Genomic DNA, 18,293 nt, shown 5'->3' on the forward strand with positions numbered 1-18,293 from the left:
TATATAGTTAGTACTATAGCAATCTGTGTGCACCTGAATGTGGACAGGTCACCAGCAGTCTTAGCCTTAACAATGAACACCCCTGGATCTTCCTCATTAAAATGTTTCATTATGCTGGAGTAAGCCTCCCTAGGAGGCATGAACTCCATCTAATTAGAAAATGCATGTTGATGCAAGATTAACTGTCTGTATTTAACCACGTTAGCCTATTTTCTTTGCTAATGGCAGGTCAGACTAGCATAGACTCTAACAGGTAACATATAGGCCACAAATCTAATTCTAGCTAAAGATAAATATTGGTTATTTACATTTTATTTTAGTTCTTAATAATTCATTAACAAAATACATATGAACATATGAACATATGAACAGCAAACTTACAGAGATGTGTTGATCTGAATAAGTTGTACTGATCTGAAGTATGATTTTAGGTTCATGTTGAGCATAATGTCATAGTCAAAGTCATAGTAACTAGTTGATACTTGCAACAACTGATTATCATCTTATTTCTCTGCACTGGCTCATTTACAATCCATCCTTTTAGCACACTAACAAAATGCATGGCTAAAGCATGCTAGGCCTGATGCCAGCTAATTTTCAGCACACAACACATAATTTTGTACAGTTAACCATCATAATTTACACATTTCAGTAAACGAACATGAGGGTCAAACCTTCTTAAACTAATAACATCATGTTATGGTTTAGAATTGATTGTGCAATTAACACTAACCCATAGGTGTGTTGGTATACCTTAGGTTAACTAATGTCCGTCTTTGCTTATTGACAAAGCATAGCTTTACAGTAAAGTGCATACACCACACTAACATGTGTATAACTGGTTGGAAAATGGGACATTTTAATGATATAGCATACAAACACATCCTAGACAATCATGTATCTCCAACCTCGTGTTTGGAGGAAACCCACACGGGAGTCATGGTCAGGTATCCATAAACTTTTACACATATAGTGTATAATCAACTAGGCAACATGATGTTTGTACAACATTCACTATTTTTTGCAGTTAATTACCTGGTTATTTGTGGGTCAGTGGACAGTACCTAAAATAACAGACTTCCTACTGTAGAAATACAGCCCTCATGTTAGGTTTCCCTCAAACCCATGCCCTCAAAACACATGCCTAGGCAAGAAAGGCTGAAGGGAGAGCTTCCAGGTTTACCAGGTAAAATGATTCCCTCCTTGTCCTGATTGGTTGGATCTTGGTACCCCACATCATTCATTTTTTCTCTTAAGTTATAGAGCCTAGGGTACCACAGAGGCCAGAGATTTCACTCACTACCATAAATGTAAAAATTCAGCACCATAAATGTTAAAAATATTGAGAACACTGTAAATTAATTGATGAAGTAATGTGATTAAAGAAAGGTTGTGTAGCAAAAGCCTGAGAAATCAATATGGGAAAATTAGACGTCCATGCAGGACTCATTGGTTGAGCTTATGGTCCACTGTCTTTAACCATAACAGTCACTAACCATCTTTAGTGCTTGGATATATGGAATACAGTGAAATCCAGATAAGCCAGAAACATTGTACGTAAAAAAAACCAACAACAAACAAATGAATAAATTCAAGAAGTTAAAATATATTTTACAAGAATACAATACAGAGTGTGAAAGAGAAGTAACTAAATATTAAATGCTGATTAGTTAGTTAGATATTTAGTTAGACAGACAGACAGACAGACAGACAGACAGATAGATAGATAGATAGATAGATAGATAGATAGATAGATAGATAGATAGATAGATAGATAGATAGATAGGTGTAAGGCCAGGCTAAATCTAAAGAGTGGGGTTAATCTGGACAGTGGTGCATGGCTCAGGCAACTATGCAGCAAAGTTAAACTCACCTCTTTGTGTTTGGTGCAAAGTGAAATTTATAGTCTATGTTTGTAAGATAAACAGCTAGCTAATGTATGTAGCCCAATTCTGCACCAAACAGCTAGAAAAGTAACTGGGATATTGTTGTATCTTCAATTTATTTTATTTATTTGGCAGATAGCTACTTAGCTAATGAGAATGAATTTTGCTGACCACATTAGACTCTGGGTGGGGTTTTGTGTACATGCTCATCTCAGGAAGGAGAGAAGTGCCCTGAATATTGATTGAGAGGCTGCTCCAAACTTCCCCAAGATCACAGCCATCTATGTGATGATTTGGCCATCTAAAAGTCAGAAAACAAACAAACAAACAGGCTGCATTTATTTGATTTCTTTCTGTTCTTCTGTGACTTCCAGCAAATGCAAAAAAGGTTAGCTGTATTAGCTAGTTTACTATACAAATTTCTGAAATCTAGCAAAGTAGTTTGCAGTCTGCCGATTTCAGACAGTAGTTAACTGTTATTTTTCTATTTCTTACATTGACTACATTGAATCACTTAATTTTTACATTGAATTGCTTAATTTTTGTTACTTCATGAATTTTATTTTATCATACTGTTTTATCATAACTTTTGTAATTGTTTTACATTTCAATAAACGTGTGGTATGTACATCAACTTGTGCGATGTGGATGTAATCATTATCCAAAATAGATCAAAAGCATAATTTATCCATTTACCCAATTAGACTGTCAATAGAATAAACTATCAAACAACAACAACAACAACAACAACAACAACAACAACAACAACAATAATAATAATAATAATAATAATAATAATAATAACAATAACAATAATAATAATAATAATAGAAGCTTATCTGGCTTGTTTTACTTTTTTTGTATGTCGCTGTCCACTGCAGTGCGTGACACCGACTGACTTGCGTGTCGCTGTCCACTTGTGGTGCTGAACTTGGAAGCCCCAACCTAACACATGATGGATTTTGATCATGTATACGTTTAACGCAAGTGCAACAAACGGCAGCAATTGTGGACACATTAAGTCTATTACTCGTAGGTAATAATTACTCTAAGATAGACTAATCCTCTCTGTGTTTATCGGAGCATTGGTCTCCGGGTGTCGCTGTTTGCTAGTGAATGACACTGAAAGGCACTTGCTCTTAAAAGGGAGTGAACATCATTCTCAGATTTCCATTAAATCTGAAAGGACAACAGCACTTTCCGTGATCGCATTTCGTAGTCTGTACTATTTTAAGTACCTAAGTAACATTGTAGACTAAGATAACTTTTTGAGAGGTAACACATCACCTGAAGCTGTGAAAGTGATTTTTGGCCTGGAAAATGAAGACTGTGGGATGTATATGCTGTATGATCGTTTTCTTTGTATTTTCGGCGACATGGAGATCGGCTTTGTCTGTAACGCGCTACTCTATACCGGAGGAGATGGAGAGAGGGTCTGTTGTTGCAAATCTAGCTGCAGACTTGGGACTGGACGTAGGAGCACTAGTTCAACGAGAGGTAAAGTTAGATATATTTAATAACAAAAAATATTTAGATGTTAATAAGAGAACAGGGGAGCTGTACATTATTGAAAGAATAGATAGAGAAGGTATATGTCAGGCCAAAACGTCAAACTGTTTCATCAAACTGGATATGATAATCAAAAGCCCATTGCGTATTTTTAACATTGAATTAGAGATCACAGATATCAATGATAATGCTCCACATTTTAGAATGGATAGGGTAGAACTGGATGTCTCCGAGTCTGCATCACCAGGTGAAAGATTTTCTTTACCCAATGCACAAGACCCGGATGTAGGGGCTAACACTGTGAATACTTACAAAATTAGTGATAGCGATCATTTTACAATAGATATTCATTCTGGAAGTGATGGTACAAAATATGGCGACTTGGTCCTTATGAAAGCATTAGACCGGGAAGCACAGCCTATTCATAATCTCATTCTCACCGCTGTAGATGGCGGTGTCCCTGCGCGCTCCGGAACTGCCAATATTATTGTTCGTGTGCTTGATACAAACGACAACGCCCCTCAGTTTGACCGCTCGGTATACACCGTGAAAATGAGTGAGAATTCCCCGATTGGCACTCTTGTTACTAAACTAAACGCAACTGATACTGATGAAGGCTCAAACGCAGAAATAACGTATTCATTTACGCTTTACACCTCAGAAAAAACTCAAGACATGTTCAATTTGAATTCAAAAACTGGCGAAATAACTGCTAAAGGCACTATAGATTTCGAAGACATGAAAATATTTGAGATGCATATAGAGGCCAAAGATAACGGCCCCATTCCGCTCTCCAGTCAGTGTAGAATAACAGTGGACATTATGGATATGAACGATAATTATCCGGAGATAACCATCAAATCACTGAAGAACACTGTGAAAGAGGACACTCCTGTCGGCACAGTTATAGCTCTTGTAGGTGTAAGCGACAGAGACACGGGAGACAATGGAAAGGTTAATCTCACAATAAACCAAAATATCCCATTTACTCTAAATAAATCGTCTGACTATCACTACGAACTGCTAATATCGGAACCATTAGATCGAGAAATAACTCCAGAATATGACATTACTTTATTAGTGACAGACAGAGGAAATCCACCACTGTCTGACAATGAAACTATAGTAGTGCACTTACTGGACGTTAATGATAACGCACCTCAGTTCCCACAGAGTTTCTATAGTATATCTGTTATGGAAAACAATCCTCCCGGGGCTTTATTGAGCTCCATAACTGCCCATGACCCAGATTTACATGAAAATCAGTATCTAGTTTATTTCATAATAGAAAAGGAAATAGTGAACACCTCCATGTCCATGCTGTTCTCCATTAATCCAGAGAATGGTAACCTTTACGCACTAAAGACGTTTGATTATGAGATAGAGAAGGACTTTCTTTTCCATATTGAGACCAGAGATTCTGGTGTTCCTCCACTCAGCAGTAACGTGACTGTTCACATTATTATCATGGACCAGAACGACAACACACCGGTTATAGTGTCTCCATGGCGCGCGCACGGCTCAGTGGTGGAAGAAAAAATACCGAGATCCACCGATAAAGGAACTCTTATAGCCAAAGTAATTGCTATAGACACAGACTCTGTACACAACTCCCGCGTTACGTACCAATTTCTCCAGAACACTGATGCTACATTATTCAGTTTGGACCAGTACAACGGAGAGATCCGGACCACCAGAATGTTCAGTTACAGAGACTCGCGCCACCAGCGGCTGGTGGTGATCGCCAAGGATAACGGAGAGCCCTCTCTCTCTGCTACAGTCACCATCAAACTGTCCACGGTGGAGACGGCACTTAAAAGCTATGCTGAAATGACTGAAGTGCCTTTAGAATATGACATCTTTTCAGATTTAAATCTGTATCTGGTAATCGGACTGGGCTCCGTGTCATTCCTGTTACTGATTACAATATTGGTGACCATTGTGCTGAAGTGTCAGAAACCGAAACCCAGTAAAGCTGTTCCTCCCTGTAGGAACAGTGTGATCAGTGAGAGGAACTCTACCATTGCAGATTCCACTCTGGTCTCCAACGATGCCTACTGGTACAGTTTGTTTCTAGCAGAGACCAGGAAAGGAAAGCTGGTAGTTAGACAACCTGTGCCAAAAGGACAGAGATACATTGTGTCCAGTATACCGAGGAGCACAGGAATGACCGAGACTAGTGACTCAGCTGCGTCTACTCTACAGGTAAGGTAGCAAATATTGGCATACACCCACATGCATTTCACAATTCATTACACAACATTGCATTTTTTTACACAAGGCATACCAGTGTCACGCTATTTTTAACATGAGTGAAAAAATATGCAAACATCGGCTAATTGGTCGCATCCAGAGGGCAAACTGAATCTCAAGCTTGTTGTGTAACACAAAGCATTTAATTGAATAGGCAAGACATATCAAACCTATTAGAGGCATGTGGACCAGCTAATTGTTGTGTGTTTTTGAATGAAGGTAGGTGTTTAGCTAACACTGGTGAAAATGTTAGTTTTTTATGACTATTAAATAGATAAGTGATTATTGTAAGTGCTTACTGATTCTTTCAAAATTATTTTACATAAAAAAATTACCTACAAATTTAAAAAGAGTTTTTTCTTTATGCAATTCCTTCTATTTGTATTTAAATATTCCGATTTGAAATGTATCTTTTGGCGTGTGCAAATAATAAATTAAGCATGATAGTTTTGACTATAGAACCAGTTTAAACTGTCTTTTTTATTATTAGTTTGTGTGGTTTAATTCTTACGCATTTATTCTGTCGTACCCTATATATTTTCTGCCATGCTGCTTCTCGAGTTTTCTTAATTGCCGAGGCTTTCATATCGATATAATCTACACTTGACTGTTAGGATTGCTTGTATGTCTGCACATATATAATATATAACATAGCCTGTGTTAGAAGCTACCAACCTAACACGTCTGGTGGATGTTATTAATGTATGTTCAATATAACTGCAACAAAATTAGTATTTGTGATATTATTAATCTAAAGCAAACTACCCTTCTCTTTGTTCAGAGGAACTAACCGCAGTTGGACTCCGGGTGTCACTATTTGCCAATAAATGGCACTATAAGTCGCATGATCTTGAAGGGGAGTTAACATATCCATAACGGATCCATAATATCTGAAAGAACTAGAGCAGTGTGCGTGTGAGCATCCTGGAGTTGTAAAAAGAAAAATAATAAGTTTGACTTTTCGAGAGGAGACAGATTAATTTTTAAACTGATTTTTTTAAACACCGAGCTGAATGATGAAGACGACAGGAATTATCAGCTGGGTAACGCTTTTCTTTGTATTTTCGGAGACATGGAGGGCCGCTTTGTCTGTCACGCGTTATTCTATACCGGAGGAGATGGATCGCGGATCTATTGTTGCAAATCTAGCCTCAGATCTAGGTCTAGATGTTACCGGACTAGCACAAAGAGAGGTAAAGCTCGACACTGTTCACAAGAAATATTTAGAAATAAATAAAAAAACAGGTGAGCTTTATATTGCTGAAAAAATGGATAGAGAGTCCCTATGCCAAGGTAAAACATCGTGTTTTATCAAATTGGATGTGATAATCAAAAACCCATTGCGTATTTTTAACATTGAATTAGAGATCACAGATATCAATGATAATGCTCCACATTTTAGAATGGATAGGGTAGAACTGGATGTCTCCGAGTCTGCATCACCAGGTGAAAGATTTTCTTTACCCAATGCACAAGACCCGGATGTAGGGGCTAACAGTGTTAATACATACAAAATTAGTGATAGCGATCATTTTACAATAGATATTCATTCTGGAAGTGATGGTACAAAATATGTCGATATGGTCCTTATGAAAGCATTAGACCGGGAAGCACAGCCTATTCATAATCTCATTCTCACCGCTGTAGATGGCGGTGTCCCTGCGCGCTCCGGAACTGCCAATATTATTGTTCGTGTGCTGGATACAAACGACAACGCCCCTCAGTTTGACCGCTCGGTATACACCGTGAAAATGAGTGAGAATTCCCCGATTGGCACTCTTGTTACTAAACTAAACGCAACTGATACTGATGAAGGCTCAAACGCAGAAATAACGTATTCATTTACGCTTTACACCTCAGAAAAAACTCAAGACATGTTCAATTTGAATTCAAAAACTGGCGAAATAACTGCTAAAGGCACTATAGATTTCGAAGACATGAAAATATTTGAGATGCATATAGAGGCCAAAGATAACGGCCCCATTCCGCTCTCCAGTCAGTGTAGAATAACAGTGGACATTATGGATATGAACGATAATTATCCGGAGATAACCATCAAATCACTGAAGAACACTGTGAAAGAGGACACTCCTGTCGGCACAGTTATAGCTCTTGTAGGTGTAAGCGACAGAGACACGGGAGACAATGGAAAGGTTAATCTCACAATAAACCAAAATATCCCATTTACTCTAAATAAATCGTCTGACTATCACTACGAACTGCTAATATCGGAACCATTAGATCGAGAAATAACTCCAGAATATGACATTACTTTATTAGTGACAGACAGAGGAAATCCACCACTGTCTGACAATGAAACTATAGTAGTGCACTTACTGGACGTTAATGATAACGCACCTCAGTTCCCACAGAGTTTCTATAGTATATCTGTTATGGAAAACAATCCTCCCGGGGCTTTATTGAGCTCCATAACTGCCCATGACCCAGATTTACATGAAAATCAGTATCTAGTTTATTTCATAATAGAAAAGGAAATAGTGAACACCTCCATGTCCATGCTGTTCTCCATTAATCCAGAGAATGGTAACCTTTACGCACTAAAGACGTTTGATTATGAGATAGAGAAGGAGTTTCTTTTCCATATTGAGGCCAGAGACTCTGGTGTTCCTCCACTCAGCAGTAACGTTACCGTCCACATTATTATCATGGACCAGAACGACAACACACCGGTTATAGTGTCTCCATGGCGCGCGCACGGCTCAGTGGTGGAAGAAAAAATACCGAGATCCACCGATAAAGGAACTCTGATAGCCAAAGTAATTGCTATAGACACAGACTCTGTACACAACTCCCGCGTTACGTACCAATTTCTCCAGAACACTGATGCTACATTATTCAGTTTGGACCAGTACAATGGAGAGATCCGGACCACCAGAATGTTCAGTTACAGAGACTCGCGCCACCAGCGGCTGGTGGTGATCGCCAAGGATAACGGAGAGCCCTCTCTCTCTGCTACAGTCACCATCAAACTGTCCACGGTGGAGACGGCACTTAAAAGCTATGCTGAAATGACTGAAGTGCCTTTAGAATATGACATCTTTTCAGATTTAAACCTGTATCTGGTAATCGGACTGGGCTCAGTGTCGTTTCTGTTACTGATCACCATATTGGTGACCATCGTGCTGAAGTGTCAGAAACCGAAACCCAGTAAAGCTGTTCCTCCCTGTAGGAACAGTGTGATCAGTGAGAGGAACTCTACCATTGCAGATTCCACTCTGGTCTCCAACGATGCCTACTGGTACAGTTTGTTTCTAGCAGAAACCAGGAAAGGAAAGCTTGTAGTTAGACAACCTGTGCCAAAAGGACAGAGATACATTGTGTCCAGTATACCGAGGAGCACAGGAATGACCGAGACTAGTGACTCAGCTGCGTCTACTCTACAGGTAAGGTAGTAAATATTGGCATACACCCACATGCATTTCACAATTCATTACACAACATTGCATTTTTTTACACAAGGCATACCAGTGTCACGCTATTTTTAACATGAGTGAAAAAAACATGCAAACATAGGCAAATTGGTCGCATCCAGAGGGCAAACTGAATCTCAAGCTTGTTGTGTAACACAAAGCATTTAATTGAATAGGCAAGACATATCAAACCTATTAGAGGCATGTGGACCAGCTAATTGTTGTGTGTTTTTGAAGGAAGGTAGGTGTTTAGCTAACACTGGTGAAAATGTTAGTTTTTTATGACTATTAAATAGATAAGTGATTATTGTGAGTGCTTACTGATTCTTTCAAAATTATTTCCATAAAAAAAATTACCTACAAGTTTAAAAAGAGTTTTTTCTTTACGAAATTCCCCCTATTTGTATTTAAATATTCCGATTTGAAATGTGTCTTTTGGCGTGTGCACAAAGTGGCGCTGTATTCCAGAAAATCACAGGGGCTGTTCACTGGGCGTATGTGCCTGTCGCCATCACAGTTATCACTGAGCGATCAGAACGAGCATCGTGTGCTTAAAAGGATTTCTCACTAATTACTGAAACCCCGCATTAAGCAGTCTTTTATTTTCTCAAAACACGAAATTATTTAGCAACATCTATTTCGTCCCCTTATTGGAGTTTGAGGTCTTGTGTGGAAGTCATTGATTTTGCTGGAACAAAACGATAAAAGGAGACAATGGGGGTTCATGTGAACGCGCGGTGCTGGAGAAGGTACGTCTCGGTGGTTATTTTATTCTCTGCCATGATTCACACGTCGTGTACTGTAACTCACTATTCTATCCCTGAAGAGATGGAGGAAGGATCCGTGGTTGCAAATTTAGCCACCGATTTAGGACTAGATTTAGATACTTTGATTAAACGGAAGGTTCGATTAGATGTTATTGCTAATAAGAAATATCTCGACATAAACAAAGACAAAGGAGAGCTCTACATATTAGAAAAGATTGATCGTGAGCATCTCTGTCCTGCAAAAACTACTTGTTTTTTAAAAATGGAAGTGATTGTGGAGAATCCTGTGCGCATATTTTACATAGAATTAGAAATAACTGATATCAATGACAATAACCCTCATTTCCGACGCGACACTATTCATTTGGACATTTTGGAATCGACACCAGCAGGTGAAAGATTCTCTGTCAGCAATGCGGTGGATTCTGACGTTGGATCCAATTCGGTTAAAACATATTATCTAAGTGAAAGCGATCACTTTGGAATAGAGATACAGTCTGGCAGAGATGGGTCGAAATTTGCTGATTTAATTTTGAAAAAAACTTTAGACCGTGAAGTTCAAGCTATCCATAATCTGATACTTACTGCTGTGGATGGCGGAGTTCCTGCGCGCTCTGGTACAGCCAGCATTGTTGTTCGGGTGCAGGATGCAAATGACAACGCACCCAAGTTTGATCGGGAAAGCTATACCATCAATGTCACAGAGAACTCCCCTATAGGAAGTCTCGTGGTTAAACTAAATGCCACTGACTTAGATGAAGGCTCGAACTCAGATATTACATACTCTTTCGGCCTATATACGTCAGAAAAGGCACAAGAGGCTTTTGGATTAAGCCCAGACACTGGTGAGATAAGAGTTAAAGAAACGATCAATTATGAGGATTTCCGAATTTATAACATGGAAATTATAGCAAAGGATAAAGGTACTAATTCATTATCGGGACAGTGTAAAGTAACCATTATGATAACAGACATGAATGACAATCATCCAGAAATTTCAGTACGATCTTTTTCAACTCCTGTTAAAGAGGACATTGCTGTTGATACCGTTATAGCTGTGATTAGTGTCAGTGATAAAGATTCGGGTGAAAATAGCCAAATTGATCTTCATATTCCTGACAATTTGCCGTTTGCACTGAAAGAATCATCTGAGAATTATTACGAGCTCGTGGTATCTGAACCACTGGACCGTGAAAAAGTACCAGAATATGACATCACATTTACCGTTACTGACAGAGGAAACCCTCCGTTATCTGATAATGAAACTGTAACTCTCGAACTGCTGGACGTTAACGACAATGTGCCACAGTTTCCACAATCATTTTATACGATACAGGTTATGGAAAATAATCCACCTGGAGCTTTACTAAGTTCCCTCACTGCACACGACCCAGACCTCCATGAAAATCAGTATCTGGTTTATTTTATAATAGAAAGGGAAATAGTAAACACCTCCATGTCCATGCTGTTCTCCATTAATCCAGAGAATGGTAACCTTTACGCACTAAAGACGTTTGATTATGAGATAGAGAAGGAGTTTCTTTTCCATATTGAGGCCAGAGATTCTGGTGTTCCTCCACTCAGCAGTAACGTTACCGTCCACATTATTATCATGGACCAGAACGACAACACACCGGTTATAGTGTCTCCATGGCGCGCGCACGGCTCAGTGGTGGAAGAAAAAATACCGAGATCCACCGATAAAGGAACTCTGATAGCCAAAGTAATTGCTATAGACACAGACTCTGTACACAACTCCCGCGTTACGTACCAATTTCTCCAGAACACTGATGCTACATTATTCAGTTTGGACCAGTACAATGGAGAGATCCGGACCACCAGAATGTTCAGTTACAGAGACTCGCGCCACCAGCGGCTGGTGGTGATCGCCAAGGATAACGGAGAGCCCTCACTCTCTGCCACAGTCACCATCAAACTGTCCACGGTGGAGACGGCACTTAAAAGCTATGCTGAAATGACTGAAGTGCCTTTGGAATATGACATCTTTTCAGATTTAAATCTGTATCTGGTAATCGGACTGGGCTCAGTGTCGTTTCTGTTACTGATCACCATATTGGTCACCATCGTGCTGAAGTGTCAGAAACCGAAACCCAGTAAAGCTGCTCCTCCCTGTAGGAACAGTGTGATCAGTGAGAGGAACTCTACCATTGCAGATTCCACTCTGGTCTCCAACGATGCCTACTGGTACAGTTTGTTTCTAGCAGAAACCAGGAAAGGAAAGCTTGTAGTTAGACAACCTGTGCCAAAGGGACAGAGATACATTGTGTCCAGTATACCGAGGAGCACAGGAATGACTGAGACTAGTGACTCAGCTGCATCTACTCTACAGGTAAGGTAGCAAATATTGGCATACACCCACATGCATTTCACAATACGTTAAACAGTATTGCATTTTTTTTACACTAGGCAAGCCAAGGTCACGCTATTTTTAACATGAGTGAAAAAACAAGCAAACATAGTCTAATTGGTCGCATCCAGAGGGCAAACTGAATCTCAAGCTTGTTGTGTAACACAAAGCATTTAAGTGAATAGGCAAGACATATCAAACCTCTTAGAGGCATGTGGACCAGCTAATTGTTGTGTGTTTTTGAAGGAAGGTAGCTTTTTATCGAACACTGGTGAAAATGTTACTTTTTATGACTATTAAATAGATAAGTGATTACTGTGAGTGCTTACTGATTCTTTCAAAATTATTTTATATAATAAAAATTACCTACAAGGTTAAAAAGAGTTTCTTCTTTACGAAATTCAGCCTATTTGTATTTCGATTTGAAATGTGTCTTTTGGCGTGTGCACAAAGTGGCGCTGTATTCCAGAAAATCACAGGGGCTGTTCACTGGGCGTATGTGCCTGTCGCCATCACAGTTATCACTGAGCGATAAGAACGAGCATCGTGTGCTTAAAAGGATTTTTCACTAATTACTGAAACCCCGCATTAAGCAGTCTTTTATTTTCTCAAAACCCGAAATTATTTAGCAACATCTATTTCGTCCCCTTATTGGAGTTTGAGGTCTTGTGTGGAAGTCATTGATTTTGCTGGAACAAAACGATAAAAGGAGACAATGGGGGTTCATGTGAACGCGCGGTGCTGGAGAAGGTACGTCTCGGTGGTTATTTTATTCTCTGCCATGATTCACACGTCGTGTACTGTAACTCACTATTCTATCCCTGAAGAGATGGAGGAAGGATCCGTGGTTGCAAATTTAGCCACCGATTTAGGACTAGATTTAGATACTTTGATTAAACGGAAGGTTCGACTAGATGTTATTGCTAATAAGAAATATCTCGACATAAACAAAGACAAAGGAGAGCTCTACATATTAGAAAAAATTGATCGTGAGCATCTGTGTCCGCCTAAAACAACAACGACTTGTTTTTTAAAAATGGAAGTGATTGTGGAGAATCCTGTGCGCATATTTTACATAGAATTAGAAATAACTGATATCAATGACAATAACCCTCATTTCCGACGCGACACTATTCATTTGGACATTTTGGAATCGACACCAGCAGGTGAAAGATTCTCTGTCAGCAATGCGGTGGATTCTGACGTTGGATCCAATTCGGTTAAAACATATTATCTAAGTGAAAGCGATCACTTTGGAATAGAGATACAGTCTGGCAGAGATGGGTCGAAATTTGCTGATTTAATTTTGAAAAAATCTTTAGACCGTGAAGTTCAAGCTATCCATAATCTGATACTTACTGCTGTGGATGGCGGAGTTCCTGCGCGCTCTGGTACAGCCAGCATTGTTGTTCGGGTGCAGGATGCAAATGACAACGCACCCAAGTTTGATCGGGAAAGCTATACCATCAATGTCACAGAGAACTCCCCTATAGGAAGTCTCGTGGTTAAACTAAATGCCACTGACTTAGATGAAGGCTCGAACTCAGATATTACATACTCTTTCGGCCTATATACGTCAGAAAAGGCACAAGAGGCTTTTGGATTAAGCCCAGACACTGGTGAGATAAGGGTTAAAGAAACGATCAATTATGAGGATTTCCGAATTTATAACATGGAAATTATAGCAAAGGATAAAGGTACTAATTCATTATCGGGACAGTGTAAAGTAACCATTATGATAACAGACATGAATGACAATCATCCAGAAATTTCAGTACGATCTTTTTCAACTCCTGTTAAAGAGGACATTGCTGTTGATACCGTTATAGCTGTGATTAGTGTCAGTGATAAAGATTCGGATGAAAATGGCCAAATTGATCTTCATATTCCTGACAATTTACCGTTTGTACTGAAAGAATCATCTGAGAATTATTACGAGCTCGTGGTATCCGAACCACTGGACCGTGAAAAAGTACCAGAATATGACATCACATTTACCGTTACTGACAGAGGAAACCCTCCGTTATCCGATAATGAAACTGTAACTCTAGAGCTGCTGGACGTTAACGACAATGTGCCACAGTTTCCACAATCATTTTATACGATACAGGTTATGGAAAATAATCCACCTGGAGCTTTACTAAGTTCCCTCACTGCACACGACCCAGACCTCCATGAAAATCAGTATCTGGTTTATTTTATAATAGAAAGGGAAATAGTAAACACCTCCATGTCCATGCTGTTCTCCATTAATCCAGAGAATGGTAACCTTTACGCACTAAAGACGTTTGATTATGAGATAGAGAAGGAGTTTCTTTTCCATATTGAGGCCAGAGATTCTGGTGTTCCTCCACTCAGCAGTAACGTTACCGTCCACATTATTATCATGGACCAGAACGACAACACACCGGTTATAGTGTCTCCATGGCGCGCGCACGGCTCAGTGGTGGAAGAAAAAATACCGAGATCCACCGATAAAGGAACTCTTATAGCCAAAGTAATTGCTATAGACACAGACTCTGTACACAACTCCCGCGTTACGTACCAATTTCTCCAGAACACTGATGCTACATTATTCAGTTTGGACCAGTACAATGGAGAGATCCGGACCACCAGAATGTTCAGTTACAGAGACTCGCGCCACCAGCGGCTGGTGGTGATCGCCAAGGATAACGGAGAGCCCTCTCTCTCTGCTACAGTCACCATCAAACTGTCCACGGTGGAGACGGCACTTAAAAGCTATGCTGAAATGACTGAAGTGCCTTTAGAATATGACATCTTTTCAGATTTAAATCTGTATCTGGTAATCGGACTGGGCTCAGTGTCGTTTCTGTTACTGATCACCATATTGGTCACCATCGTGCTAAAGTGTCAGAAACCGAAACCCAGTAAAGCTGCTCCTCCCTGTAGGAACAGTGTGATCAGTGAGAGGAACTCTACCATTGCAGATTCCACTCTGGTCTCCAACGATGCCTACTGGTACAGTTTGTTTCTAGCAGAAACCAGGAAAGGAAAGCTGGTAGTTAGACAACCTGTGCCAAAAGGACAGAGATACATTGTGTCCAGTATACCGAGGAGCACAGGAATGACTGAGACTAGTGACTCAGCTGCATCTACTTTACAGGTAATTTACTTTTTGATCAACAATATTAATGGTAACTTTATCATTCAAGTGATGATGTTTATCAATTAAGATATTTAAGTCTTATTATTATAAATCTTTGACAATACACTTCCTTATTTGTAATCATCCTTGAAATCTATTAAATATGTTAGAATTAGCAGTGCTTGTCCTGGAATGTGTATGTTTTTTGTTTTTTTTTGCAAACTTTTGATGCAAAAGTGTACCGTTTCCGTATATGCACACAGCGTCGCTGCTCACCTATAAAAACTGCGCAAGCCAGGTCATTCCTTCATTGCCATGTCGGCGTGATTTTAAGGGAGGATTTCTTTTGTCATGTGAAGAGGTCTGAGCTGATCTCTGCGTCACTCCATATCAGGAAAATCAGGATTTTCTTTTACTTACACTGCGCTGATTCAACCAATAATTTTGGCTTTTTTGTCTTTATATCGCTGGTGGTCACGTTTTTTTCGTTTTGGTCAGGTTGCACAACGAGTTTAAACAATGGATGGCACTGTGAAAGAGCAGTCGTGGATGAGGTATGGCACGACCTTTGTATTTATTTCCGCCGTGATTAATATAGCCGTTGCAGTTACTCACTACAGTATTCCAGAGGAAATGGAGGAGGGCTCTTTCGTTGCGAATATCGCAACTGATCTAGAACTGGACACCAAAAGTTTAGTGAGGCGTAAGATACGGTTAGATGTGATAGCCAACAGGAAATATTTAGAGATAAACAAAGAGACAGGTGAGCTGTATATCGTGGAAAAGATTGATAGAGAGTCACTATGTCCCTCAAAAACAACAAACTCGTGTTTTCTAAAATTAGAGGTTTCAATTGAAAATCCAGTGCGAATGTTTAATATAGAATTACTGATAATGGATATTAACGACAATGCTCCTAGTTTCCGACGAGATACAATGTACTTGGATATCTCCGAGTCAGCACTGCCCGGGGAAAGATTTTCTCTCAACAATGCGGTAGATACAGATATCGGGACAAATTCAATAAAAACCTATCTTCTGAGCGAAAGCGAACACTTCTCTATTGAAATACAAACTGGAAGAGATGGGTCAAAGTTTGTTGATTTAATTTTGAACAAAGCCTTAGATAGAGAGGAGAGGGCTATTCATAATTTGATACTTACGGCTGTAGATGGCGGAGTGCCTGCGCGTTCAGGTACAGCCAGTGTCATCGTTCGCGTGCTGGATACGAATGACAACGCCCCAAAATTTGAAAAGGAAAGTTTTGAAATAAATCTTACAGAGAACGCTCCTATAGGTAGCCTAGTTATGCAATTGAACGCTACAGATTTAGACGAAGGTTCCAATTCCGATATTAGTTATTCATTCAGTCTCTATACTTCTGAAAAAACCCAAGAGACGTTCAGTTTAAATGAATATAACGGTGAAATAAGAGTAAAGGAGACGATCAATTATGAAGATTTCAACATTTACAACATGGAGATAATAGCAAAAGATAAAGGAGTGAATCCATTGTTAGGGAAATGCAAAGTAACAATTCTCATCTTAGATATGAATGACAATCATCCAGAAATGTCCATAAAGTCATTTCAAAGTCCAATTAAAGAAGATGTTTCTCTGGGCACGGTCATTGCAATAATCAGTGTAAACGACAAAGATTCAGAAGAAAATGGTCAAATAGACGTTCATATTAATGCTAATCTACCATTTGCCCTCAAAGAGTCAGCAAACAATTATTACGAGCTCGTAGTTTCAGAACCGTTAGATCGTGAAACGTTTGCAGAATATGACATCACATTTACCGTTACTGACAGAGGAAACCCTCCATTATCTGATAATGAAACTGTAACTCTAGAGCTGCTGGACGTTAATGACAACGTGCCACGGTTTCCTAAATCTACTTATACCATTCAGGTGTTGGAAAATAATCCACCTGGGGCTTTGTTGAGTTCTTTAACTGCTATTGACCCTGATCTCCATGAAAATCAGTATCTGGTTTATTTTATAATAGAAAGGGAAATAGTAAACACCTCCATGTCCATGCTTTTCTCCATTAATCCAGAGAATGGTAACCTTTACGCACTAAAGACGTTTGATTATGAGATAGAGAAGGAATTTCTTTTCCATATTGAGGCCAGAGACTCTGGTGTTCCTCCACTCAGCAGTAACGTTACCGTCCACATTATTATCATGGACCAGAACGACAACACACCGGTTATAGTGTCTCCATGGCGCGCGCACGGCTCAGTGGTAGAAGAAAAAATACCGAGATCCACTGATAAAGGAACTCTTATAGCCAAAGTAATTGCTATAGACACAGACTCTGTACACAACTCCAGGATAACTTACCAGTTTCTCCAGAACACTGATGCTACATTATTCAGTTTGGACCAGTACAATGGAGAGATCCGGACCACCAGAATGTTCAGTTACAGAGACTCGCGCCACCAGCGGCTGGTGGTGATCGCCAAGGATAACGGAGAGCCCTCTCTCTCTGCTACAGTCACCATCAAACTGTCCACGGTGGAGACGGCACTTAAAAGCTATGCTGAAATGACTGAAGTACCTTTAGAATATGACATCTTTTCAGATTTAAATCTGTATCTGGTAATCGGACTGGGCTCAGTGTCATTCCTGTTACTGATCACCATATTGGTCACCATCGTGCTGAAGTGTCAGAAACCGAAACCCAGTAAAGCTGTTCCTCCCTGTAGGAACAGTGTGATCAGTGAGAGGAACTCTACCATTGCAGATTCCACTCTGGTCTCCAACGATGCCTACTGGTACAGTTTGTTTCTAGCTGAGACCCGAAAAGGAAAGCTGGTAGTTAGACAACCTGTGCCAAAAGGACAGAGATACATTGTGTCTAGTATACCGAGGAGCACAGGAATGACTGAGACTAGTGAATCAGCTGCATCTACATTACAGGTAGGAACTAATTTATTTTCCATATATATATATATATATATATAT

General features: G+C 39.6%; 5 protein-coding genes across 5 annotated transcripts; all 5 read left to right on the top strand.

The window, feature by feature from the left end:
• Positions 1-2,847: 2,847 nt before the first annotated feature.
• LOC108275060 (protocadherin alpha-C2) lies at positions 2,848-5,614 on the top strand. The gene has a single exon (XM_017485623.3). It carries the CDS (start codon positions 3,207-3,209, stop codon positions 5,607-5,609), a length of 2,403 nt encoding a protein of 800 aa, XP_017341112.2. The 5' UTR covers positions 2,848-3,206; the 3' UTR covers positions 5,610-5,614.
• Positions 5,615-6,651: 1,037 nt separating this feature from the next.
• LOC108274581 (protocadherin alpha-C2) lies at positions 6,652-9,061 on the top strand. The gene has a single exon (XM_053685575.1). It carries the CDS (start codon positions 6,662-6,664, stop codon positions 9,059-9,061), a length of 2,400 nt encoding a protein of 799 aa, XP_053541550.1. The 5' UTR covers positions 6,652-6,661.
• Positions 9,062-9,068: 7 nt separating this feature from the next.
• Positions 9,069-12,210, top strand: LOC128634902 (protocadherin alpha-C2). Its single transcript, XM_053685574.1, has one exon. It carries the CDS (start codon positions 9,794-9,796, stop codon positions 12,203-12,205), a length of 2,412 nt encoding a protein of 803 aa, XP_053541549.1. The 5' UTR covers positions 9,069-9,793; the 3' UTR covers positions 12,206-12,210.
• A 701-nt stretch (positions 12,211-12,911) lies between these two features.
• On the top strand, positions 12,912-15,426 carry LOC128634900 (protocadherin beta-16-like). Its single transcript, XM_053685572.1, has one exon. The coding sequence runs from the start codon at positions 12,930-12,932 to the stop codon at positions 15,405-15,407; it is 2,478 nt and encodes an 825-aa protein (XP_053541547.1). The 5' UTR covers positions 12,912-12,929; the 3' UTR covers positions 15,408-15,426.
• A 413-nt stretch (positions 15,427-15,839) lies between these two features.
• Positions 15,840-18,257, top strand: LOC128634901 (protocadherin alpha-C2; the record flags this gene model as incomplete). The annotated part of the gene is made up of 1 exon (XM_053685573.1): positions 15,840-18,257. A coding segment is annotated over exon 1 (2,418 nt), but the record flags the coding sequence as incomplete, so codon positions are not given.
• Between the last annotated feature and the right edge of the window lie 36 nt (positions 18,258-18,293).

Source organism: Ictalurus punctatus, chromosome 14 (genome assembly GCF_001660625.3).
Source record: "Ictalurus punctatus breed USDA103 chromosome 14, Coco_2.0, whole genome shotgun sequence".
Classification (NCBI taxonomy): Eukaryota; Metazoa; Chordata; class Actinopteri; order Siluriformes; family Ictaluridae; genus Ictalurus; species Ictalurus punctatus.

Bases quoted from the DNA above. Each gene is read 5' to 3' on its own strand.
- LOC108275060 (XM_017485623.3), top strand. From the start codon at position 3,207: ATGAAGACTGTGGGATGTATATGCTGTATGATCGTTTTCTTTGTATTT.
- LOC108274581 (XM_053685575.1), top strand. From the start codon at position 6,662: ATGATGAAGACGACAGGAATTATCAGCTGGGTAACGCTTTTCTTTGTA.
- LOC128634902 (XM_053685574.1), top strand. From the start codon at position 9,794: ATGGGGGTTCATGTGAACGCGCGGTGCTGGAGAAGGTACGTCTCGGTG.
- LOC128634900 (XM_053685572.1), top strand. From the start codon at position 12,930: ATGGGGGTTCATGTGAACGCGCGGTGCTGGAGAAGGTACGTCTCGGTG.